Source organism: Zonotrichia albicollis, chromosome 1 (genome assembly GCF_047830755.1).
Source record: "Zonotrichia albicollis isolate bZonAlb1 chromosome 1, bZonAlb1.hap1, whole genome shotgun sequence".
Taxonomy (NCBI): domain Eukaryota; kingdom Metazoa; phylum Chordata; class Aves; order Passeriformes; family Passerellidae; genus Zonotrichia; species Zonotrichia albicollis.
Genome location: NC_133819.1, coordinates 33,488,713 through 33,514,120, shown reverse-complemented (window position 1 = coordinate 33,514,120; position 25,408 = coordinate 33,488,713). Strand labels below are relative to the sequence as shown.

Sequence of the window (25,408 nt, the reverse complement as noted above, 5' to 3'; positions counted from 1 at the left end):
ATTGGAGCAAGCACAACGGTGAATTTTGTGGTTTGTGTTTTTTTTTTTTTTCAGGACAGCACCATTAACACAGAGTAATCACAAAATGACAGCCTGAAACCCATTTGGTTTGGTATAAGAAAGGAGACAATGATGAGAAACCTCTGCACAACTCAACTAACTACAGAAGATATCTCATTTATTTCATCGGTAAATTTTAAATTAATAACATTTGTTAACTTTTTGCCTATGTATGCAGCACATTCAGCATAACTTTACATAACTTGTAACTTTAAAGTGTTGCATATCATCACTAGCAAAACTCAGTTTGACACAAAGTGAGGAGAAAAAAAGGAAACAAATACCGGTCAGCATATTTACCATCATAACATAAAAAAATCAGCACTCTAAAGAACTGTCTAACAAGCTGCAAAGTTGTTTAAAAGTGAATTCAGTGTATTTTTATTAAGTCAGAAGGAAGAACCAAATATAAGGTAAAAAACTGTATGTAGTTACAAATCGGTATTTTAAGGGTTACAAATTGAGGAGAACCAACCTTTAACAAAAATCTTTGTCTACCACTAACAATAACCAATAATTAAAAACAACCGTTTAACTTGTATTGCTTCAAATCAGCAACTTCACACAGACTTGATATCCACACTTGAAACGTGTTACAGAAACTGCAAAGTTTCAGGCAGTAAAAAAAAAAATGCAACTTGTACAGAAACAGTTTTAAGACTCTTTACAAAGTATTCCATACTGAAGAAACTGGCAGGAGAATACAAGTTGCTTTGAAATTCCTCTTTAGCCCATGTATTTATCAAGCTACTGGATAAAAAAGCAAGGATTTCAGAATCCTATATACTAGGTGTATAAATATTCCTATTACAGGCCTCTCAAAAATTAAACCATGAACTCTGTAGGAGTCTTAAATGTGATAAAATCAGAGTGATTTGTCTAAGGAATAGGCAAGAGAGCTTAGTTAAGTGCTCAAATCATCATTATCTGGTGCAAGGAAGCTCCATGCTAATAGGGATATCAGATTTTTCCTAGAGCCACAAACAGACTGAATTCTGCCCAAAACCAGTAATAAAAAATCTTTAGGAAAAAGTTCATATAGCAAGTTTAGTCATTGCTGTTTAACTATAAGTAGGTGTTCTACGGTGGCAGGCTTTGTTTTGCAATATAAATGGCTTTTGAAAGTATTGAAAGGACAAATAATTATAGTAATGATTTGTGAAACAGTATCAAAAGAACATCAAGCACAGACTGGATTCCTTCCTTCACTCATCAGGCTATGCACACTATAGAAGGGTTTCCAGGAATATCCACTTTTTAAAAATCTTCTGAAGAAAACATAGCCAGGCAATCCCAGCTGTCTCACCTTTGAGAAGGGCCACAAAGATGATCAGAGGGCTGTAGCACCTCTCCTGTGAAGACAGGCTAAGAAAGTTGGGACTGTTAAGCCTGGAGAAGGCTCCAGTGAGACTTACTAGAACCTTCCAGGACCTAAAGGAGGCTTACAACAAGGCTGGAGAGGAATTACAAAGGCATGTAGAGACAGGACAAGGGGAAATGTCTCCCAACCAGAGTAGGTTTAGGTTAGATATTATGGGAAGAAATTGTTTACTCTGAGGGTGGTGAGGCACTGGAACAGGTTGCCCAGAGAAGTTGTTGACAATCTAGAAGTGTTCAAGGCCAGGTTGGATGGGGCTCTGAGCAACCTGGTCTAGTGAAAAGTGTCCCTCCCTGAGGCAGGCAGGTTGGAACTAGATGATCTTCACAGTCCCTTTCAACCCAAAACCATTCTATGAGTCTATGGACACTGACAGTGTACTACAGGATTATATTTTTTAGCCAAAACTCTAAATTAAGGATAATTCTGAAATAATCTTGGCCATTGACATACAAGCACAGCTTAAGGCAAACTATACTATGGTAGTCAAAACACAAAGATGGTGTTTAGAAAAAAGCAAGTGAAAAGATGAATGGCAACTTTATTCTTCCTGAGCTCCCCACCTTTTACTTCTGCCCTTCTAAAGGTATTATCCAAGCAGCTCATTATAGGACTAATTTCAAAATTCAGTCTGAAATAGAAAGAAAGTCTTTTGCTCCAAGTATATGACTTAAATGTCTTCATTTAAATATTCCACTTTAAAAGCTGAGCTATGCAAGTATTCTTGAGGTGATGGCCTGTAGAGTAATTCCATCTGAACCAGCCCTAGAGTGCATTATAGCCTCCTATTAAGAACTGAAATTAAAACAAGGGCTAATACTGTCAATACATGTCAAATATTTCCTAGTGTGCCTGCAGAGGCTACTCGGCCTCGTGACCAACTGCTGTAGCTAAGCTGTGTGGTCGCAATCTATGACTTACAGGAGTACTCAAAGCACATTAATGTTACAGGCTCTTCCTGACTCAGAAAAACCCATGTCTCAGGCATTATTCATGAAAACCTCCAACTAATAATCAAAGCCTGGTATTTGTCCAGTATTCTGATAAGAGTAGCAGTGGGGTAATATTAATAATCAACCTACCTGCCGAGAGAACAACTTACAGTTAAATATATTACAAACTGAGTTTAACATATCAAAAGTTGAGAAATACCCCGCTTCAAAAGAGTCACAGCCTATCAGTATAAAGGAAGAATATAAAACTATTTTATTGACCACTGCTCACCAGTATTTACAATAAAGTAAACAATATACAGTCTGATAACATTCAAATTACTACAAAGTTAGTTTTCACCTGGTCTTCTTAAGACCAAGTGATCCCAAATACTAGAAAGAATGACCTTACAGGTTTAAAGGGCTAGGTTTGGGTAAAGAAGATACATGCACATCAATAGTATAGAAGACTACAAAACATCTGTGAGTTTGTTTAGACATTCATTATGATTCTGTAATAACTAAGGAAGTTCATCAATGTTTTATAAAACTTTTACCTAATATGGAGGAAGTAGTAGTATCAAATGCTCTCTTGTGGTAAATGAAACAAGTTGCAGAAAGCTTTTATTTACTTGCTGTTGATGCAAAACATACTACTTCAAAAAAATATCAAATTTGAAACTTGTTAGAATGTATGCTTCTCACATTGCTAATAAATCAAATTTCAGGTTTTAATATTCTTATATATAAAAAAAGCAATGCAAACAATTATTGTGCTTCATCTTCTGGGCATGAATGCCAAGTTAGCCGTTCTTCATAAAAAGCGATTACGATCTGAGGACACTTCACATTAGCTTCTTTGGCCAGCACCAGATCTGCTTCATCAGAGTCTTTCCTGATGTAGAAGAGAGCAGGATTTGAGAAAATTAATAATCAGTATTTCAAAACATTTAGCAGCTCTTCCTAAGTTCTAAGTTCTGAAAACAATGGCAGCTAGAAACCAGTTTCCAGTACACCTTTCACTAAAGCTACCAAGACGTTCCATGCTAATGGTGATGATGAGCTTTCATAGCTCCATTGTTCTTCCCTTCCCATGTGTTTTCTGTTTGAAGGGAAAATGCTATTCAAAGGGAATCAGTCATAAGGTTACATATTGGAGTATATAATGAAAGAAATAAAACTCAGTTACTTTTGTCTTTTAAAGGTTAATCAAAGCTTCAAAGTAAGGTTTCAAAATCAATAGAACCAACCAATCTTAAAGAGTTGGTATTACATGCATATTGCATTTGCTGTTTATGCAAATAACTTCCTGTATTTCATACTGCTATTCTTGATGCTGTCTTGGGCTAACAAACCAAGCTTGCCAGTCTGACATGACTTCACTTCATTTTGAAGTGTATGCTGCCTTTAAAAGTCAAAGCTTCGTGCATACAAACTCCTATCTATGTTTGTTACCTAAGACCAATTATGAAAAACTAAACAACAGCAACTGAACTAAACAAAAAAAAAAGTCCTCTGTGCTTGATAGTCAATTATCACTACAGAAATTCAAACACTTGTGATCTTTGTTTTTCAAATTTTCTAAGTTTCACATAAAATTTATAGAAAATTTGAGAATGCAGAAGGGAGACAATCTCCCACAGCACTAATTTTCAGCAGTCTAGGTAAATCCCAAGACAAATCATGTCTCAGGAGATCACTCAGTTTGACTTTATTCAGAAAATCTGCCCTTCTCAAAGGCTGTGGAAAGTCATCCTTCTTATTCCATCACCTTAAGAAATCTGACTCTCAGCAAATGTGAATTCAATCTCTTGATTTCTCAACACTGGGAAGAAGCATTAATTTTACCCCATTTGTTCACAAAGCAAGAAATCCTTCTCCCAACACTGTTGCTAATGAAGCTGGTCCCCACCTACCCTCCCAACAACATAAACCCTCCACATCACTCTTGCCTCTTACTAGCCAATAATGCCAAGCCTCTATATATTGTTTCTTCCTCATCTCCACCTCTGCTTTCTCCCCTAGCTGCTTCCAATTCACTTTGATGCATGCAGAACAGCTGGCACAATGCTTGGTTAAACAGCTGGCTATCCAGCAGCTGGCTTCTGCTTATTGGAACATGTAAAGCTGGATTTCTGCCTGCCATTTCCTCTGCAAGAGCATTATCAAGATCCATTTTTTTCCGTACAAATACCAATTTCTTCCTCTTTTATCAGAAATTACCTTTTAAAGTAAAACTGAACCAACAGAAATGAAATATATTTTGGGTTTTGAAGAAAGAGGGATTAAGTCCTAACTGAATATAGAAAGCCTGTTTTTCTAAGAATACAAGGTTAATAAGGAGACCACCAGCTTCTGTGTCTTACTCCTGAGAGGAAGTTGTCTCTTTAGGCTAAGTGCAGCTGCCTGCCCTCCCTTTATGGACAAGAACTGTAGATGTAAGACTTACCATTTCATGAGGAACATAAGCTCTCCACTGCTATCCGTAGCCCCAATTATCCGCTCAGGATCAAGACCCCTTGCAAACCCTCTTGGTTTATCAACCTAGTAAGTTAGAAGATGGTTATCTAGTTTAAGACAAAATTCTATTTTGGTACTAGATACAGGAATTTTTGTACATACATGCACGTGTGTGTTTGTGTATCAGAACAAAAAAATACAGCCTTTAAACCCCATCAAATCTATAATTACATATTTTTTCATGACCAATCTTCAGGCCAAGTAATTTAGAGGTAGGATGATAATAAAGGATTTTATATCCATGTTTCCAGCATTTATTTCTGAAAATATAATAGATGAAACAAATGGTCTAAAATAATTTCAGCAGATAAACAAACAAGCATGGTCAGTAAAAATAACTAAAACAGCAAAGTAAAAATGCATGCCTGGAAGTGGAAAAAACATATCCTTTTCAGCAAAACAACAGGCATGGGTTGCCTAAACCAACAATGAAACTGCACCCTTGGGGAACACCTCAACTCTTCTTGGCTCACTGACACCACAATGGTGACAAAAAATATCACAACTATTTCCTGTATTAGCTCCTTTAAAGGTTCACAATATCCTTTTAGAGACAGTGGCCACGGTTGTACTAGATGAAGCCGAACAACTGACTTTATACAGAAAGCAAAATATTCTTTGTATAATTCATGAACTATTCTTCCTGATGCCTTCCAACCTTTTTGGCAGTAACCACATGTCCAACTGCCTGCTGTCTCCAGTACATGAAAATGATTGGCAGTGTCAGGTTGCAAACCACTAGTCCAAAAGTTTACAAAAGAAAATGTGAACTGTTGAACACATTACAACGTGTGCATTATTCTGTACTTATCAGCATTAAATATGTCAGTCTGCCTACTCATTTAAACTGAAGTAGAAATCCAGACCTCTCAGGAAAGGTAGGCTTTTTTCACTCACCCCTTCTACTCCTTCTCCACCATTATGTCTGCTCCTAGTCTAAGCAACTGATTGGTTTTCACATTTTGCCATCTTGCCACTCACCCATTCAAAATCATATACTAAATATGGTAGCAAACCAGAACTTCATCTTTGTTCCATTAATGGATCTTTTGTTCTAATAGAAACCTATCGCTTAATACCATTAATTAATAACAACCAGTGTTACTTTCAATTATTCAGTAAGTGGGACAATGGAACAATGTAAGAACTTTTAATCATCATGTCAGTCAATCATCCTTTACTAACCATTTGGACAGTCTCATCACCCACAATGAATGTATACCCTTTTCAAAACACAGACCCAGATGCTATGAAATTTTTACAGTTTTAAATCAGTGTTCAGTCTCATTCTCAAAGTCACAATATGATTTTTGGGGGATGGAGAGGTAGGAGAGAGATGGAGGAAACAAAAACTTAACACACGAACATATACTTACAGAATCACGCTTTTTCTTTGATTTACTATCATCAGATTCGCTATCTGACAAAGATTTTCTTTTGGCACCATCTGTTTTTTCTTTACCAGCTTTCTGAGAGTTCAGAAAAGCTTCAATTAGCTCTGGACAATCTAAGTTCTCTTCAGGTTCCCATGTGTTGTCAGCACTGAAACATACACACATTTAGGTAGAACTAAGTAAAAAAAAAATAAATGTAAAAGTAGCCCCATGGCCCCCCTTAAAATAAGCAACTTAATTTTTGTCTCACTACATAAGGAAGGTCTTTTAAACCCTAAGGATGTTTATCTTGCCACCTTTAAGTAGCCTTCATGTACTGCATTTGATGACTGAAAGGATGCTTCATTAGTATTGAAAAACAACATTCTTAATCTGAGGGTAACACAAAAAGCAGCTCTATTAACACCTGTGCTCTCAGTGGGGTATGAGAGCTGAAACAAGCAATCCACACCCTACCAAAACTGAATTGTCCATTTAAACTGACTCACTTCCCTGGCTCCTCTAAAGACTGTCCATGAAAACTAACAGTACGATACAAGTACTAAGACTTACAGAGTTTACACAGCAGTCATTACAAACAGCCTAAGTATAAATCCATACATATAAGCTTTCACACATGAGGAACACACTAAAGTTGTCTCTGAGCACTGAATACAACTGTACCTAGAACTATCTGCTTCCTTCAGTTGACTGAGTGCAAGAGGGAACAAAGGTGGGCAGAGCTGGGCACTGCCTATGTTTCAGTGAGTATGCATTTTGCTAACTAAACTTTTAAGAACATTCCTTACAACCACTCTGTATTTCACATGCAAATACTGGCACAGCACTACTGCACCAGCAGGATACCTACAAATTATTTTCCATTAGAATAACATATTATTACAAGTTCAAATCAGACCCTCAAATACTAAACACGTGCTTCACATTTATGCACACATCACTACACACATTCCAGGTTGCCAGACTGCACAATGTTGCAAATGCACTCACTTTGGGAGGTACACAACAATAATATCATAGCATACATAACCATTTATGCACAAATTCTTTTTTCAGCTGGTAAAGCAGGCTGCCACAGAGTGTCACTGGAAGGAGGCACAACTACATTCCTTCTTAAACAATCAGCTTCTTAAGTCTACTGCAAAGTTTTAACATACATATGTAAGTCCTGGGAAAGACACTCAAAAATTCCTTTGATGTATGCCTAATGAAGGCAACCATTCCACAGGCATATTCAGTTAATTTGAGAACAGTTCAGGAAAATTAATAATAAACAAACTATCTGCTTCAAAGCTGCCTGCAGTTTACATTCCTGCGTGATTTGTTACTCAGAAGCACCATTCATTCTGCTACATATATGATAACTGTCAATCTATCTTACCTTGACAGCTATGGACATAAGCTCTATCAGAGTGGTAAAAGAACAATCATTAAGAACTTCGTAAAAGTCCTCAAATATTTTATATAGCGTGAACAATGAACTACATTATCTTCTATTTTATCTTCATACTCAACTGTCCCACTTGACTATGCATTTAAGGATGTCCTTCCCTCAAGCTTCTTTAAAGTGGACACTCATTGACCAATCTCTTGGCAGAGTTTCAAATCAATGGTGTTTATTATTCTATCAGAAAAAAAAAAAAAAAAGGAATGCCTTACTCTGTAAATCCTTTCCACTTCAAGTAGTATTCCACCTTTCCATTTACAACACGTCTGTCCAGGACTTTCTCCACAACAAATTCTTCAGGCTCTGCCTCTTCAACTTTTTTACCTTTGCCATTCTGTTTCTTTCCCATTTTGTGCTACAAAAGAAATTCAGAATAACGTTATTTTTTTTTCTTTTGCTTTACACAGTTACTTCACTGGCTTATTAACATTAAAGCCAGAAGCTCAGACTCCTTTCATGTTAGTGCATGTGGTCAGGTAACCTGAGCAAGACATGGTAATCTTTTGGGTTTTTATCAGTTGCTTAACAAGATACCCAGTACCAGTTTTTAAAAAGGTGACATTTTTTTGTTCACATACTTAGTGACTATACTCCCCTTAAAAATTTAATTATCAGTGCTACATGCTCAAAACATCAGGAAGCTTCTAAAAGTTAACTCTATGCCTGTGAAAAGGCAGAGGGCAAGGCAGAAGTAAAGAGAAGTAATAAGGAAACTGAAAATGCATAAAAAAGGGATGGTACTGAAAAAAGGTGGCTTCTACCTTTTCCAAAAATAACCAAGGACTAACTGATGGCAGCAAAGTTTATGATGCATTGCTACAATAAGCAAAATACTCAATAATAACCCGCAACTATTGAAGAGGACACATGCTAGGAGCATTCCATTACTGCAGTCCCTTCTCATTCTTAGCCATGCACCCATGTAACTTAAAAAGAGATGGCACAAAGGTGCATTAATTTAAGACTGCTACACTTAAGTACAGCACTTAACACATAAATGGAATTTTGCTAACTTAGAAAACTTTTTAAGTGTTTTAAAGTTTACATTTGATAGTTCAGGTAATATTCTTTAAGTTCTTAAAACAACTATTACATCCACATCATCCTCAAGGCATTCCCAGTTTAATAAGGCACAATTAAATAGCAGTAGAAGGACACATTTCAGAATTTCCTTGTTTGTAATCTTAAAAAAGTTGGAACAAGCCTATCATGCTGTATCACAGTTCTGGAGGACTAGCAGACCAAAGGCAGTTTGCTTGCCATTTGGACTGCATCTCATAAAGAAATTGTCAAGTGGCAGCCATAAACTAAGTATTAAGCTCCTAAGAGTTATGCAGCACCCTAAATCAAAGTGGACAGAACTAATTCCTCACTAAAGCACTTCCTCTACAACAAAATACAGACAAGCAAATACCACAAAGCACCTCTATTTGCTTGATAGCCATTCTCTAGTCCTCTCTAATGTGGGTTAGTTTGACAACACTGCAATTCTGAAATTTTCAACTTTTAGTCTTAGTCGAATTTTGTCTTGATGTGGTGAAAGGTAAAAAAAAAATGTATGTTAGAACAAAAACTGTATTCTTTTAGTGAAGACTGGAAGATGATTCTCTTGCCAAAGCCCTGTCTTTGTACCCCTTGTTTTTAATAATCATTTTTTTCTCTCCCTCCCCAAAATACTTCACTCTTTATGGTTAGCAACCCATAAATTGAAGGTTCAAACAACAAAGAGGAGAAAAAGTTTCTAGTTTCTCATTTAAACAGCAAGTTTCTGTATATATCTCACATGGCCATCATTTTGATTTGAGAGCATAGAAGAGAAAACAGAGCATGTATTTCCAATTAGATTTTAGGTGCCTGCATATCCCAGGTGTATTTTGACCACAGCATTCATGTCTGAAAAGTGTTAACTTAAGCATATTGGCTTTTTTTGCCTCCACAGGAAAAAGAATGCAAGACTGATATTGAAGGGAAATACAACATGAAGATGTCCAAGGCTTCTATGAGGGCAGCTTCTTTCAAAAAATGGAAGTGTGAAATAGAAAGGGGTAGATATGAGGGAAATTAACAAATAATAAAAGTAGCAGAGGGGAAAACGACAACACAGAAAAAGACAGACTCACTATACCATAGTAATAACATTATAATTACTGGTGATGAGGCAAGCAGGCTACAAGTGGGGAACATCTCCATCTGTATTCTCCGTTGGACTAAAATTCTTTGATTCAATGGAAGACTGTTTTCTGGTACTCTTTTCGGCTTCACTAATTCTTGTCACTTAAAGATCAATGTTTTGGATTTCTGTATCAAAGCAACAATTTGGTTTTTTACTTTCTAAAGCTTAAGTATCTCAAGTATCTTCCACAGAGGAAAATGAATGTCATGGGGGGTCTGCATTTTTTTCTTGAAGTGCAGTAAGAAATAGCAAAATAAAGAGTATGCTGCTTCAGTTTTAAATATTAGAGATTTATTAGGTCTTGTGCATCAGCACTGCTCTTCAAACTCTTGAGCCTATTAAAATAACACTTGATTGCAGAGCCTGCAGAAACACTGAACATGTTAAAAACCTGTACATTCTGGGATTATACAAGCCCATGCAAATCTCAGCCCACAAGTGAATTGTGACAACTGACTGAACTGAAAGCATACTAAATGCCCACTTGTCCCCTGAAGTTCTCTTCTCTAGGGCTGCATGTTGTAAGCTGTAAATTGGACATCTGACCACTGAAGGCTAATGTACGGCTGTTTCTCTTTCTGCATACAGAAGTCATATGACACTACATACGACAGATGCAGAGCTATGGATAATCACTCTTTCTTTAAGGGGCAAACTTAAAATACTGATCTGACACTGTAGTGTAGAATTTTAACATACAAGATATAAGAAAATCGGAATTACAGCTCTAGAGCTACCCTATCCCTTAACACATTTAGGTTTTGCATGCAAATATATAACGAAGCAGAATTAGTTATGGTTCCCATGGGAACCATAACTGATTTTCCTGACCTGTGCAGCAAAATTCTCGACATCGAAAGATTAAAAATACTGCATTTGTAAGATTTTTTCCTCTCTCCAAAGCGCCCCCCCCACCCAGGCTTGCTAACCTCTTCTTCAAATTCGGGATAAGTGGACAATCAATTATTAACAGAAAGTTTAGACATTCACCTTGGTGAAATATTTTAAACTAGTACAACACAGAGAAAGCACTCCATTGCACTTCTAGGCCAGGAGTTAATACAAGTTTTGGATATATTTTGAGCTGAGTAATAATTTCTGTAAATTTAAGAACAGGCCTTTTGAGCGCATTATAAACCAGCTGTTCTGCTATTGAAGTTTTGAATTGTGCACATATATTTTTTGCTTACTTCCCCATCTCAACCTCAGATACATCTTACATTATACTTCTACAGGTTTGTCTTTTGTGAAACTATGTATCATTATTAGTAGAACTGTAGCCAGCAACCAACTGCCCTTAGGAGTCCATATTTTAATGTCAAGCAAAGCTTTAGAGGACTTGAGATCCATGAATGCATCATTAAAATGGTCCAGGAGGGGTTGACATCTGATAATCTCTGCTCCTATGAAATTCAAAGAAACTGTTATTTGTTAAAAAGCATTTCAAAAGGCATCTTAATTATGCCACATCATTTCTCAATAATGTTACTTTTCATCTGTAAAGACTGCCTTTTGTCAGGCAAATAGTTTTCTCCAAATACACTGGGAGAAATTAAATGAGTACATGATTTGGACTTTATTTTTTTACATGTATGATGAATTACATGGTATGCTGAAAGGAGGCTAAAAAAATCCTCAGTATTTTCTATTGTAGAATAGATGAAATAGTGCAGAGTCCTTTCACACTTTTTTCCCAACTAGTTTCTCTTTAGAAATTGCAGATTTATTAAAACCAAAGACAATGTCCTTTCTAGTAGCCTTACTTTCTGGATCTGAAATTTTGGTCAGAATAATGCTGGGGAGGGGAGATGTGGATGTATCTTTTAAATGGAGATGCCAAGTTATAAGTTTGAAGAAAAATATGTTGATTAAATCCTTATATACTTTAGGTGTGCATGAACTTACCAATGTAGTTTTATTGGAGGCCATTTTTATTGCAGACTTGCAGAGCTTTTACTAGAAAAATGCATGACAATTAAAAGGAAGTTTGCATTACTCAAAGAAAGGCATCCCAAGACAAGCATGGTCCTTGTTCCAACCCCCATGTATTCACTGCATACAACATTTCTTACACGGATTAAATCCAGAACAAAAAGTAGGTTACTACTTTGTCCGGCATAACCCAGAATGCACCATTTGGCTAGCCAGGGTAAATGATACTGACAAGGTGGTATATAGGGTTGAAAAAAGATTTTTCCCAAGGCCTTCAAAAGCATAGACATGTTTCTAGGGAAAAGGGGGAGGACCATCAGGGATGCTTATTTCCTTAAACGAAATAGAACAAGAGTTCAGATTCTAGCAATTGAAGATACACCTAAGTTATATTAAATGCAAATATCTGATGGGGAACAGATATATATTTGTGGTGCAATGAATCACCCATTATTCTTACATGGTAGCAAATTCTTATAAACAGCAAATATTTCTCTTAATGCAACTATAACGTTGCCTTCTGATTCTCAAGTTGGCAAGAGTTAAGGTCCTAGAACAATATTAATTCAGCTAAGATGCACATATTACATATTTAACCTATGCAAATTACGTTGAACACAATCCATCCCCTTTTCCATGTCATTTCTCATACCGACCAGCTCCATAGGCATGTATTGTCACCGCCCCGCAGCGAGCTATAGAAATGCTAGAATTCCCCATATGCCTGGGTAAAGCAGAGAAGTCCTTTAAGGCCAGAAAGCCTCCCGGACTCAGCGATCCCGCCCAATCCTCCCTTGATACGGGAGATGGATTTTGGCAGTCCCATGGGCGGCGGGGTAGGCGAGGTGGGAGAAGGGCCGGGGCCAGGGCGCCAGTGCCGAAGGTCTTGCCTTGTGTCTCCCGGAGACGTAGCAGAAAGGGGTAAAAAAAAAAAACCCTCAAAACCCAACAACAGCCCCCCCACCACGGAACAGAGGCAGCCCTGCGGAGGCCTGCTGGGGGCGGCTGCGCCTCGGGCCTGCGGCGGGCGCACATGAGGCCGGCGGGGCCGCCCCGGGCGAGGTAACGGGGACGCAGGCCCCGGTCCGCTTCCGCCGCCGCTGACAGGGCCCCTTCCACGCCGTCTTCCCCCCGCCCCTTCACGTTTCCCCCGGGCCGGGCACACGCAGGGACGGCCGGCGGGCCGGCTTTGTCTGCCGCGCGGGTGCCGCTGCCCCCGCCCCCGGCGCTGCTCTCCTTCCCCGGGGCGACAGCGCCCGCGGGTCCGGGAGCCGGCCTCCCCGAGCGGGTGCCGAAGCCCCGATTCCCCGACAGCTCCGCTCCGCCCGCCATCCCCCACCGCCAAGGAAGCGGGGGTGGGGAAGAAGCGGCGGTGGGGGGAGGCGGGCGGGTTGCGCTCCGCATCTCCCCGCGGCGGCCCGCAGCGAGCCGCAGAGGAAAGGGGAGTCAGGGAAAGGGACTCGAGGGTGAGTGGGGTGAAAGGAGGCGGCTGCAGCGAGAGAAAAGAGGGAGAAAGAGAGAGAGAAGGATACAGACTTCAATGGTGCCCAGCCGCTTGGGTCTCCTGTCTCCTCCTGGCTCCCGCCCTGCGCGCACTGAGCGGCGGCGGCAGCAGCAACAGCGACATCCGCGGGGGGCTGAGGCGGGGGGTGGGGGCAGGGAGGGAGAGAGAGGGAGGGCGGGAGGCGGAGGGCGGGGAGCGGCGCGGCGGTGGCTGGCGGGGCTGGGCTGGGCTGGGCGAGCACTGCGCGCCGGCGGCTGTGACGGGGCAGAGCGCACGACGCCGCCACCGCCTACGCGCGAGCCGCTACAACCTCCGACCGTCGTCGCCGCCGGCACAGGAGGGGGGCCAAGACGTCTCTCCAACGCGGGGCGAGCGCAGGACCGCGCCAGGCGTCCAAAAGAAGGAAGATGCCTCGCGGCGACCGGGAAAGCGACTGGGTAAGCCTGGGGCAGCGGACGGGGTTGGCGGACCCCGGGAGCCACAGCCGCCATCATGGCCGCCGCTGCGAATGCGCGCCGGGCCGATGCTGCCCGCCGCCGCGGAGCGAGGCCCTCGATCGGTGCGGCCGGGCGGGCCTCGGGCCTGCGGAGGGCGGGCGAGGAGCGCTGGGATGGGTTTGAAGCTCATTTGGAGGGGTCCCCCTTGGAGCGCGGCCATTTCCCGCGTTGCGGCGGGGAGGCCTGGGCGTGAGCAAGGGGAGGGGGAAGGGAAGCGGGCTCGGAAAGCAGCGGGCCTCTGAGGCCCGAGAACTCATTCATAAGTGAGAAAAGAGGTTCGGGGAGTCGGCTGGAGAGGCTTCGCTGCAGGCGGGAGATCCGCGGTGAAGCTGAAAGGGAGGGGGAGCAGAGGGGGCGGGAAGAAAGGAACTGCTCCAGCGCCATTTCTTTGGCGCGCGGGGCGGCAGCACTCACCCTTTGTCGCGGTGCGTGTAGGGCCGCCGGAGAGGGAAAAAGGGAGGGGATGAAGGAGGGGAGGAGAACAGAGCGGCGGAGCGGGCGGCACGCCCGATGCCGACGGTGCGGGGGAAAGAGCGGAGCGAGCTGCGGTGAAGTCCGCCTCCCTCCCTCCGCCGGGGCCCCGCGATGTGTCGCACTTGTGCCAAAATCTGTGTAGCTCTCACTTCCTCCTGCCTGGGCGGAGGGGGAAGGGGGCCAGGGAGAGGTTTCGAGGGGCGATGTGCGGCCGCCCCCGACTAATATTAACGCCGAGGTTTGAGCCTTCGGGGCCTTTTCTCAATATCCGGGAAAAAAAAAACAAACAAAAACAAGCGACACGGTGCCAGCAGTGTTCGAGGCCGCTTCGGCGGCGCTCGGGCACGTCTCGCGAGCCTGTCGGTTGTCGGAAACTGCCGAGCTGGCTGAGGTAGTCGATGACTTGCTGCGTCTTTCTGTCCGGAAATTGCCGAGCTGGCGCCGAGCGCCATTTTCGCCTGCTGCGGCAGATTCCGGAAATTACCGAAGCGAGTCGAATGGGCTTCCATTCCTGGTTCGGCTTTTTCCGGCAGCTGTCGAAGCGGATAAGCTCGACGACGACAGCTCCTTCGGCTCATTTCGGAGGCGGCCATTACTAACGGAGTCCATGACTTTCCATTACACGATAAAAACACGTAGGGGCGTTATTCAGAACTCCAGCCCCTTTGGAGATATTTAAACTCCGGAGCCTGCCTTTTTTTTTTCTTTTTTTTTTTTTTTCTTTTTTTTTTTTTTTTTTTAATAAATTAAACCTCGGAAGCGAGCCCGAGCTGGAGTAGGAGGGCGCTAACACTACGCGGAGCTGAATTTCAAATTACGTAACAGCTCGGGCAGCCATTACCGACCGGTTGTACGGTACTCTCGAGCAGGAATTCATAAACCATGAAGAATATGGTACGTGGAATGGGAGGATTTAGAGCTTGCTTTTAAGGAGGGAGACGCGTTTGCTTGTGCTGACAGTGAATTTTTTCGGGGCTGAGCATTACAAGCAAGCTTGAGTGGTCCGCTCAAGTCCGGGCGCTGCTGTCGGGTCGCAACGCGGGGTGGATGCTGGATGTCTTTGCGTCGAGGAAGGTTCTGGAAGCTGCGACTGGGGCTGGCGCGCAGCCGGGCGAGGCGGCGGAAGCTGCGGTAACCGCGCATGGCGGACAGCGCGTTCTTGCGCCCGTGGCCATGGCTATTAGCTGCGCTGCTGCTGAGGTGTCGCAGGAGGAGGGGGAGTTGGAGCTCCGCGGGTTCGGGGCCGTCTTGGCCTCGCAAGGCGCGGAGCGGCCGAGGCGGCGCTGCGGGTAATGGCGGTGGCGAGGGGGAGGGGTAAAATGGCGGCCTGGCCGAGACTCGCGGTGCGAGGAGCAGTGGGGATCCCTCCGGCAGAGCGGGCAAGGTGGGGGCCTGCTGTAGTCGACAGGTATTCACGGCGGCGTAAAGGAGCGCCGGAGAGGTCTTAGTACCGCGTGTGTAGGTGCACGCTAGAAGCAATTTGCAGCCCTTTCCGTGGAGGCGGTGGCTGCTCCCGGGCGCCATTTTCCCCGCCCGGCTCGGGGCCGCGGTGTTCCCGCTGCCGCCACATGGCGGAGCCGGCGCGGCCGCTGCGTCCCGACTGCCACAGGCGGCGGGCGAGCAGCGCTGAGGGATTGCCGAGCCCTGGAGTTCAGGGATCCCCTTCGCTTGTTTCCCTTAAACGTTTTTTTTTACCCGAATTCTTAATTCCGCAGTCAGCGTGGATTGTGTGTGCGCACGTTACCGCTATATGAAACACCTTTCCTTGCTCTAGTGATTAATATTTCAGCAAAGGTTATGCATTTTTTAGTGCTTTCAAGTTGCTTTAAGCCTGTGAAGGAAAGTTTAAAATACACACGGATGAACATCCTACAGAGGTAATAATTTGCTCTGGCGCTTGATTCCTGCCACGGGATGTACTGTGGAAATCTCGAAAGAGGTGTTACCTCCAGCTTTTAAATTGTGGCCTTTCCTAAGTATGAGGTGTCTGTGTCTTTACCAAAAGAGTATTTTCAGGATTCTAAGAGGTACTGTCATTATGATAGTTATTGTTGAACATTTTATACTTTCTGCACAAACTTTAGATGCGCAGAACTTTCTGGACTTTGGTAGAAGGTTAGTGTTATTGCCATCCAGAGCTTCTCGAAGCTGGCTCATTTAAGACAGTTTCTCTGCATGTAGAGATTGTCTGCATGTTAGTGGAGCAGCCTGTGTGTGCTGTTTTGGCTTAATGGTTTTCATTAAGAGCTAGCGATGAATTTCGTTATTGCTGTTTTCTGACATGCGGTGCCTAGATTTTCGAGGTAGATCATGACCCTAAATACATCTGTAAAATGCATTAACTGTTCTGTTCAGTGTCTGGTAGTTACATGTAGTATATTTTTATAATTGTTCCATTCTTTCCTTGAGTTCCATTTACAGGTTTATAGCTGTTTTCAGGAGTTAACATAACACTGAAAATATCCTATCTGCCTACTACACTTTCTTAATTATCATATTTTTATAATAATATCCTTTATTAAATGTATGGTAATTCATTATACAGGAAAAAGGTTTCTTGTAGATCCACGAAACTGTAAGCAAATGGTCCCTAGTTCTCAAGCAGCAGAACTGAAGGGAGGATTTTTATTTTTGCAGTATTGTTGCTTAAATTTTTTTTCTACCTTCTACTCAGAATTAATAAATGACATATTGATGAATATGATTTTTTTATAGTGGTCTGGTGTGCAGTGTTCTTTTGTTTGTTCCTTTTATGCGAAGAGGTGAAAATAAATTAGTTAAAACACGTGTCTGCTGCGTTTGAACAGGTGTCTTATTTTGCCTGTCCTTTGTGTAAGGAGGAGACAGTACTAGCTTTTTTTTTATTCCTAGAATTAAAAAAAAACTAGATCCAACAGCAGATTCCAAATATTTTTCAAGAGAAATTTGAACTCATCAGTCTTAAATAGAGGATGTATTTGGAAGAAGGAGGGGAGAAAGTCGACTTCCTTGTCAGACTGCAGTACATGAGGCTGGTAATAGAGAGGTGTATTTTGAAGAAAAAACCCTGGGTTGTCACTGCCTACTCTAATTGTGTTCTGTTATATGCATCTTGATCCAGGCCTGCCTTGGACAACTTCAGAAAATATGTTGGTCTGCATGCAGCTTGGCTTAATACTTGTAAAAGCAAATGTGCACTGCAGTGTTTTCCTTATTTTCTTAGGCTCAGTGTTTTTCTAGTTTCCTATTTCAATTTAGCTTGGTCCCCATTGCACAGTTAATTGTGTTTGTTACTTGCACTTCCTGCTGCTATATTTGAGTTGTATAAAAAATAACCACCACACTAAAGAAAACACACAACCAAACACCCAAGCAGATTTTCTTGATTTTTAAAGTTAGTTAACAGTAAAAAGCTGAATTGATTTGGTTTGATTTCTCTTGTCCCTAGAAGAACAATTCTCTTCAAAACAACATTGTAGGAAAGGGAACTACTTCTTAGTGCATTTTTTAAGTTTGGCATGAAATTTTCACACTTATGAGCTAGTGATACTTTTGTATGTAGAGCCTGGCAATTAAAAGGCCTGATTTGTATGAAAAGTTACTTTAAAAGTGCTCTGAACTGGTAGAAGTTGGAAGGTTCTCCTTTCTGCTTTAGTTTACCAGTGTATACAAGAAAAGTGAATTCAATAGCTTATTACTGGTCCTGATTTTTGTTGGGTTTTTTAATGATGCTCTTGTCATTACATAAAAGATCTCTGCTTAACAAGTGCAGTGATAGTTTCTCTGCAAGAAAATAAAGTCTTACTGAAAGCATTAGTGGATATGAATATGTATTATTCACATTTCTACTTTGAAATGAATTATTTTAATGGTGCTCCTGTTGAGGGTGTATAGGTTTATTGGTAATTCCAGTGGTATGGGATTCCAGATAAATTTTACAGATTGCTTGAGTTTCATTTGTTTAAGTAATTATGGGGAAAATAGGAATTGTTAACCTGTTATAGAACATACTCAGATGTATTTAATTGATTTTCACTCACAACGCCTTGGATAAATAGTACAGTAGTATTAATGTAGAACAATTTTAACCAGAATGGTTTATATAATTGAATGTTACCCAGGATGGAATCAGACAGTATAAATTAATTCCTATTATCTGTAATAAAAACAAATCCCAAAGTTCTCATTTTCTTTAAAAAGCATCTCATATGGGTCTTACAGAGGAATATTCTGAAAGTCTTCAAATGTGGTCCCTTGTTCTTCATATTTAGAGGGAGACACAAGAATAAGAACTAAAAAAATTTGTATTGTAAAAGTGGACCCATAGAATTGCATAAATTACTTAAATCCTTTAATAGGGGTAAAACTTTTAGAAGAGCCAGGTCTCATTTTGAAAATAAGTCTTACTGAAAGTATTTGACACCTACAAAAATCTTGGTTAGTGTTTGATTTGCTAATGAAGAAGAGATGTTTTAAATTGTATTAATGTAAGCTTTTTTTTCTCGTGGCAGAGGGAAAAGGAGCAGTTCCGCAAACTATTCATTGGCGGCTTAAGCTTTGAAACCACAGAAGAGAGCTTGAGGAGTTACTATGAGCAATGGGGAAAGCTTACAGACTGTGTGGTAAGTTCAGCATACCAATGCGTAGCAGTGGCATGGAATGTGTAGGAATTTTAAATGTTTGTTTTCTGGATTGCTTAGAGAAGATGGAATATTAGCTTTTAATGGTACAGTTGGTTGCTTACACACAGTTTAGTCCATTGTAGCAATGCGTAAATTTCACTCTTGCAAGCTTGAGTAAGTTAGAGAACATTAACAATCTGTTTTCTGTAAAATTCTCCCAGATTATCTAACTACTGGTTGCAACAGTTCAGCTTTGGTATCTGAAAGTTGTCTGAAGTGCATTAGAAAGTGCTTACAGAGAGCACTGTTACATCTGTGTGGTTGGTAATGACAACATTTGGCAAAAAAATGGTGTCTTGGTAAGCAGCCTCAGTAAAGCTGGAAAAGGATGTCTTTCTCTGTGATGTTTTCGTAGAGTTGTTAAGGTTGGAAGAAACCACTTACTATTTAACCATGCACTGACAAGTTCATCCCTAAACCATGTCTGTAAGCACCTGCATTTGTGTGTCTTCTAAATACTGACAGGGATGGTGACTCTGGTAGAAGTTCTCTGCTGAAGTGTCTTGGGAGTAGTAAGTAATAACACAGGTTTAAAGTCGGTGGTCTTCATGAAGCTTAAAAGAAACTATGTGAATGGTTTTGTTTTTGTTTTTTCTTCCAAAAATAAACACAAATATAAATGCACCTCACTGATCTAGCTGCATTTCTGAGTTAACTGAGTCTTGGAGGACAGCAGTGGTTTGAATTTCTGTGATCCCAAGCAGTGTCACTCATACTAAATCAACAGAGTGTGCTGCTTTGTGTTTTGAAATCAAACCAAGGAAAAAGTAAATTAAGCTTACACACTCTTAATACTGTTACCAAAAAGCTTAACATGAGACAGAAATAGTTTAAATGTCTTTATTGATTCTAGGTAATGAGGGATCCTGCAAGCAAGAGATCAAGGGGGTTTGGCTTTGTAACATTCTCTTCCATGGCTGAAGTTGATGCAGCTATGGCTGCAAGACCTCACACAATTGATGGAAGGGTGGTTGAGCCTAAGAGAGCTGTGGCTAGAGAGGTAAGTATGGCTTTGAAAGCAGGTGCTTCTCATGCTTTGAAAAATGCCTGTTTTGGTCAGACAGTTGGGCTTTGTTCTTGATTGAAATTGTCTGGGTTTAAATTACCTGGTTCAAAGCCGATAGTTGGGGCATTATTTCCCACACTCTTAGTGTCTCATATAAATGTCTACTATTACAGTGAATTATGTTATTCTGGTTATGGAATCATGTCTGCAAGGGACACGTCTGGGGTCTGAAACGTTGTAGCAAACATATTCTGTTGAATATTTGTAATTATGCAAATTCCAAAGTAACTTTTCTGGAATAGTTCCTGTTACAAGCCTCAAATTAATAAACTCCTGTCAGTCTTTCTGATTATTCCAAGATCTTTCTGGGGTATTTCTAAAAGGTACATAAAACCAGAGCCAGGTTACTGTGGCACAGAAGTGCTTGAGGAGCAAGGGTGGATTATAAGGCAAGTTCTGTTCACCACACAGAAGCTCTGGGAGGGTTTACCAGATTAAGGTTGGACTGATGAACTGGATTTGAATGAGCTGTCCCAAAGGTATGGGGAAATGGAAATTGTAATCACTGGTACCCCATTTAGCTATCCCAATTTTCTCTCCATTCCCTGCAGAATGCAGGGTTGGTTAGCATTTGGAAAAAGATAATTACAACAGCATGTGTGTATGCTGTTTAATGGGATTAAAATGCATAGTTGTGAATTTGCTGAGGTTGAACGGCCTTGATACAAATGCAGTGTGAGTTCATTGCTGTCAGGGTATTGGGCAGAAGAAGCTGTTGCATCTTTGTTTTAACAATTACAGAAGTCTGCTCTAACTTACTAAATACTTGCAGTTCTTTCAGACAGATAATCTGTGTCATTTTTTGGTGCTTTTAAAGCTTTGACATAAAAGAGGGAGGAAAAACCTCCAAGTAATGCTGTGTGACTTTCCTCTTAGAAGGCCCCATAAATGAGCCTGCAAGGTCATGCCTTAAAAAAGGGCTGTACCTTAAAAATCGTAGTTTATCTGAATTCTGTTCCTGAAATCCAGGTAAAATAGTTCTTTGTGAAATTGGTTTTTTTGGTGCTAATTTAGAAAATTCTTTTAACAGGAATCTGGAAAACCTGGTGCTCATGTTACTGTGAAAAAGTTATTTGTTGGTGGTATTAAAGAGGACACTGAAGAGCACCACCTTCGTGACTACTTTGAGGAGTATGGGAAAATCGACACTATTGAAATCATTACTGACAGACAGTCTGGTAAAAAGAGAGGGTTTGGATTTGTTACATTTGATGACCATGATCCTGTGGATAAAATTGTATGTAAGTAATTTCACTCCTTCTTTGGATTGTATTAATTCTTACAGCCTCAGCGTAAAGCTAAGCTTACTGATAATGGGATTTAGTTATGTGCCTGTATTATTTGCTACATCATAGGTTGCTGGATTGTGTGGGAACATGTATTTCAAATAAGCATTGTCGTGTTTGTTAAAAAATCGTATGGTATTTTGTGTTCTCTTATATGATTCAGAATGTGTTTGTGTTAGAAGTCTGATACTCTGACTTGTCAGTTAAATGCTGATAGCCTGTTATTTGGTATGGTTACAGTGCAGAAGTACCACACCATCAATGGACATAATGCAGAAGTAAGGAAAGCTCTCTCTAGACAGGAAATGCAGGAGGTTCAAAATTCTAGGAGTGGGAGAGGAGGTATGTACAAGTAATGGTTAGTAGTTTGTGGTTGATTTTTGTGTTCACTTTCCACAATCTCACTACTTATAAATGATAAACTGATACAGGAAACTTCGGTTTTGGTGATGCTCGTGGAGGTGGTGGCAACTTTGGTCCAGGACCTGGCAGCAATTTCAGAGGGGGAGCCGGTAAGACAGGCATGTTTGTAGCATTTACATTTTTTACCTTATTAGTGCTTTTTTTCTGGTTCTGGAGAACTTTGTATGCTGTGGTACCATTTGACTTAAATGCACCTGTAGCAGGTGAGAGAATTTTTGGGAAAAGTAACTTGCAAGTGAACTTGTGTTTCAGTTTTTCTGTTTTGCTTTGGCTGTGGTTTTTTGGTTGGGTTTGGTTTTTATTTTTTAGTTTTTATTGTAAGCCAAAAGTAATCTAAACGTAATTATTTGCTAAAAAGAGATTCCTCTGGTTCTAAGCAGCACTTGCTTGACATTTTAAAGCTGGGTACCATATAAACCCAAGAAAAGAAAAAATGTAGAGCAATGATTGGATGTTTAGCTTTATTTTTCTGAAGCTAATTGTACATGTTCTTAATTGATAGTTTCTGAGATTTAGTTCATAAGAGTTTGAGAATTTGCCTAGTTTGCTACAGGTAAATTGAAATCCTTTGGGGTTTTTTCTCCCAATAGATGGATATGGAAGTGGCCGTGGATTTGGTGATGGATATAATGGATATGGCGGAGGACCTGGAGGTTAGTTTGCTGTTGTGGTGGTGATGTGTTTTTCTCTCATTAAGAAACACTTCCATATTAATATTCATATGTGTAAAATTTACCTGAATAACCTGGGCCATTTTGTTGGTTTTAAGAAATGTACATGGTTGTTGGCTTATGTCAGATTTCCATATGGCAGATTGTATGATTATTTTTTGGACAAGCATTATTATCTTTAGGATAAGAGTGGGTCTTAAATTTCCCGGAAAATGAAGATTAATTAAACCTTTCAGTTGAGGTCTTCAGGCAGTCTGACTGTTGGGGTTTGGTCATAGTTCAGTTAGGGTGGGTGGTAGTATGCTTTAAAAAGTTCTGTCCATAGAAATTTCTTTACAAAACTACCTTTTTTGTTCTCTTTGTTCTTCTAAACAGAAAAATATTCTTTTTGTATCATTTGAGTGCATTTTATATTGAAAAGCTAATTTAAAAGGATTATGTTCACACAGGTGGCAACTTTGGTGGCAGTCCTGGTTATGGAGGAGGAAGAGGAGGCTATGGTGGAGGAGGACCTGGTTATGGCAACCAGGGTGGGGGCTATGGAGGTGGTTATGACAACTATGGAGGAGGTAACATTTAAGCTTAAATTGTTCAAGCATTTCAGTTACAAATTTTACTGCAAGTCATTTGACGTTGGGGGGAATGGGTGTTTGGAAATGTTGTGTAAGGAAGTTGTTGTTTTTCAAGTAGTATGAAATAGAACAAAAACATTGTTTAGTGCTTGCACTGCTGGAATACATGTGTGATTTTGTACTTTATTTAGAATTTTTATAATGGGATGTCTTTAAGTGTTGCATCCATTTTAGCTCATGTCGGTATTTCTCCACTTTTGTGTTGACAATACAGGCAATTATGGAAGTGGAAACTATAATGATTTTGGCAACTACAACCAACAACCTTCAAATTATGGTCCGATGAAAAGTGGAAATTTTGGTGGCAGCAGGAACATGGGGGGACCATATGGTGGAGGTATATGTCCTGTATATTTCCTTGTAGTTGTAGTGGGTGGACTTCTAGGACTTTGGGGGAGATAGAAGACGTGGGGTAACTGTTTTGAACTAAAAAATGGTAGACTGAAATTAGGTATTAGAGAAAAAACTTACTGTGAGGGTGATGGGGTGCTGGAACAGGTTGCTCAGAGGAGGTGTGAGTGCCCCATTGCTGGCAGTGTTCAAGGCAGGGTTAGATGGGGCTTTGAGCATCCTGGTCTAGTGACAGATAACCCTGCCCATGGCAGAGGGTTTGGAACAAGATGACCTTAAAAGGTTCCATCCAGCCCAGGTTATTCTATGTGATTCCAAGGTGGGTATGTAGGAATTGGATAACTTCTGCAGTAGATGTATTGCAGTGCCTGTGTTCTTTCTGCAAGTTTGCTTCAGTGTCTTGAGATTGTAAAGCTTGTCTCAGGGAAATTTATTTTTATTATGAAACAGATAAAACATACTTTTTCCACAGTGTTGTGCAATTTCGATTTTAAAGATTCTATTTAACGTTCTTTGCTGTCAGCTCACACTATTTGTGGAGAGTCTAGTTACTTAATTTCCAGCATATTTGCTGTGATTTCTTTTTATTCTCCTCTTTATTCTCCTCTTGTGTCTTTTTTTCTGAGGCATCCTACTTTTTGTTGTCTAAAAGTTACTTAATATGGAGTATCAGACTTGTGAAATGGAAACTGAAACATAAGGTTTCTTTCTTACAAGGTTTAGCCTGCAAGCAAATTCAGCCCTCACAGTCTTAAGACAGCACAGTGCATCAGATTACATGTGGCACTGTTGAATCTTGTAAGATTTCAGCATGTAGTTGCTTCCTGTGGCAGTCTTTGAAGGTTCTTTAGAGGAAGACAGTGAAAAGTTAGAAGTCTGTGTTGCAAATGCTGTCACTGGAAGTAAAGCAGATGTTACTCTTCATTTAGTCAAGCCTTGATTGATTGCTTCTGTGGAAAACTTTCCTAGATTTAAAATGTACTGATGGGACCATTCTGTTTCTTGTTCTGCATCTGCAGGAAACTATGGTCCCGGGGGCAGTGGAGGCAGTGGTGGATATGGAGGGAGGAGCCGTTACTGAGTTTCTTCAAGCATGCCATGGGTAAGTATGTTTTTAAGTGTTAATATTGCAGTGATTCTTGAGAGTAGCTGCAGGAGTTAAAAGCTTTTTAGGATATTATCTTTCCTTTAAAAAATGGTTAGATGAATAATTTCATAACCTATTTTTTTACTCTTTACTTCTGTTGAAACAGGCTTCACTGTATAAATAGGAGAGGATGAGAGCCCAGAGGTAACAGAACAGCTTCAGGTTATCGAAATAACAATGTTAAGGAAACACTTATCTCAGTCATGCATAAATATGCAGTGATATGGCAGAAGACACCAGAGCAGATGCAGAGAGCCATTTTGTGAATGGATTTGGATTATTTAATAACATTACCTTACTGTGGAGGAAGGATTGTAAAAATGCCTTTGAGACAGTTTCTTAGCTTTTTAATTGTTGTTTCTTTCTAGTGGTCTTTGTAAGTGTAGAAGCATTCCTTTGATAATGTTAAATTTGTAAGTTTCAGGTGACATGTGAAACCTTTTTTAAGATTTTTCTCAAAGTTTTGAAAAGCTTTTAGCCAGGATCATGGTGTAATAAGACATAACGTTTTCCTTTTAAAAATTTAAGTGCGTGTGTAGAGTTAAGAAGCTGTTGTACATTTATGATTTTAATAAAATAATTCTAAAGGAAATATTGTGTAATTTTAGATTTTTTTTTTAATACTGTAAAATAAGGCAAGGAGTGGGTAGTATAAGGTCCCACAAATAATACAAAGCTATTGTTGTACGTGTAAAATTTAATGCTGGTGAGAAAAAGTATGTTGTCTGTAAATTACCAGGTTTAAACTATCTAGGTAACTTAAGGGGTATCTCTGCAAGGAGAAACACCTTTTTAGATTTTTTAGATGCTGCTTCTTCAATGGCAAGGAAAGGAAAAAACCCGAGCAAGGTACTCTTCCA

The 25,408-nt window shown here is 40.6% G+C and overlaps 2 protein-coding genes across 10 annotated transcripts in view; one reads left to right on the top strand and one right to left on the bottom strand.

Annotated features, from left to right (window-relative positions):
* CBX3 (chromobox 3) lies at positions 1 to 14,436 on the bottom strand. Of its 5 annotated transcripts, XM_005480876.4 has the most exons (7): positions 13,373 to 13,503; positions 11,810 to 11,860; positions 9,880 to 10,029; positions 7,944 to 8,086; positions 6,267 to 6,432; positions 4,820 to 4,914; positions 1 to 3,265 (listed from the first exon to the last, which is right to left on the bottom strand). In XM_005480876.4, exons 3-7 carry the CDS (start codon positions 9,919 to 9,921, stop codon positions 3,139 to 3,141), a joined length of 573 nt encoding a protein of 190 aa, XP_005480933.1. In that variant the 5' UTR covers positions 9,922 to 10,029; positions 11,810 to 11,860; positions 13,373 to 13,503; the 3' UTR covers positions 1 to 3,138. The 5 variants fall into 5 exon arrangements, with proteins under 5 accessions (XP_005480933.1, XP_005480935.1, XP_005480934.1 ...); XM_005480878.4 differs by lacking the exon at positions 9,880 to 10,029 and having other exon boundaries at positions 13,373 to 13,529; XM_005480877.4 differs by lacking the exon at positions 11,810 to 11,860 and having other exon boundaries at positions 13,373 to 13,526.
* Positions 13,556 to 25,408, top strand: part of HNRNPA2B1 (heterogeneous nuclear ribonucleoprotein A2/B1) — a 21,626-nt gene continuing 9,773 nt past the window's right edge. For 2 of the 5 annotated variants that reach the window (XR_001333315.3, XM_014273306.3), the window contains exons 1-10: positions 13,556 to 13,777; positions 18,802 to 18,912; positions 19,826 to 19,972; positions 21,069 to 21,279; positions 21,565 to 21,666; positions 21,756 to 21,845; positions 22,338 to 22,400; positions 22,868 to 22,987; positions 23,265 to 23,387; positions 24,421 to 24,503. Coding sequence is in view for 4 of the 5 variants with exons in the window: in XM_014273306.3 (XP_014128781.1) it covers positions 13,748 to 13,777; positions 18,802 to 18,912; positions 19,826 to 19,972; positions 21,069 to 21,279; positions 21,565 to 21,666; positions 21,756 to 21,845; positions 22,338 to 22,400; positions 22,868 to 22,987; positions 23,265 to 23,387; positions 24,421 to 24,482 (1,059 nt within the window). In the remaining variant the exon portion in view is untranslated. Of the gene's footprint in view, positions 13,778 to 15,046; positions 15,206 to 18,801; positions 18,913 to 19,825; positions 19,973 to 21,068; positions 21,280 to 21,564; positions 21,667 to 21,755; positions 21,846 to 22,337; positions 22,401 to 22,867; positions 22,988 to 23,264; positions 23,388 to 24,420; positions 24,504 to 24,654; positions 25,141 to 25,408 lie in introns of those variants that run through there. The other 3 variants (XM_074537648.1, XM_005480882.3, XM_074537665.1) reach the window with 3 other exon arrangements.

Coding starts and splice junctions, on each gene's coding strand:
- CBX3 (XM_005480877.4), bottom strand. CDS start 9,921: ATGGAGATGTTCCCCACTTGTAGCCTGCTTGCCTCATCACCA. Junction 6,433..7,943: donor AAGTGGAAAGGATTTACAGA/GTAAGGCATTCC, acceptor TGTATGTTTCAG/TGCTGACAACACATGGGAAC. Junction 3,266..4,819: donor CTTATGTTCCTCATGAAATG/GTAAGTCTTACA, acceptor CTTCTACATCAG/GAAAGACTCTGATGAAGCAG.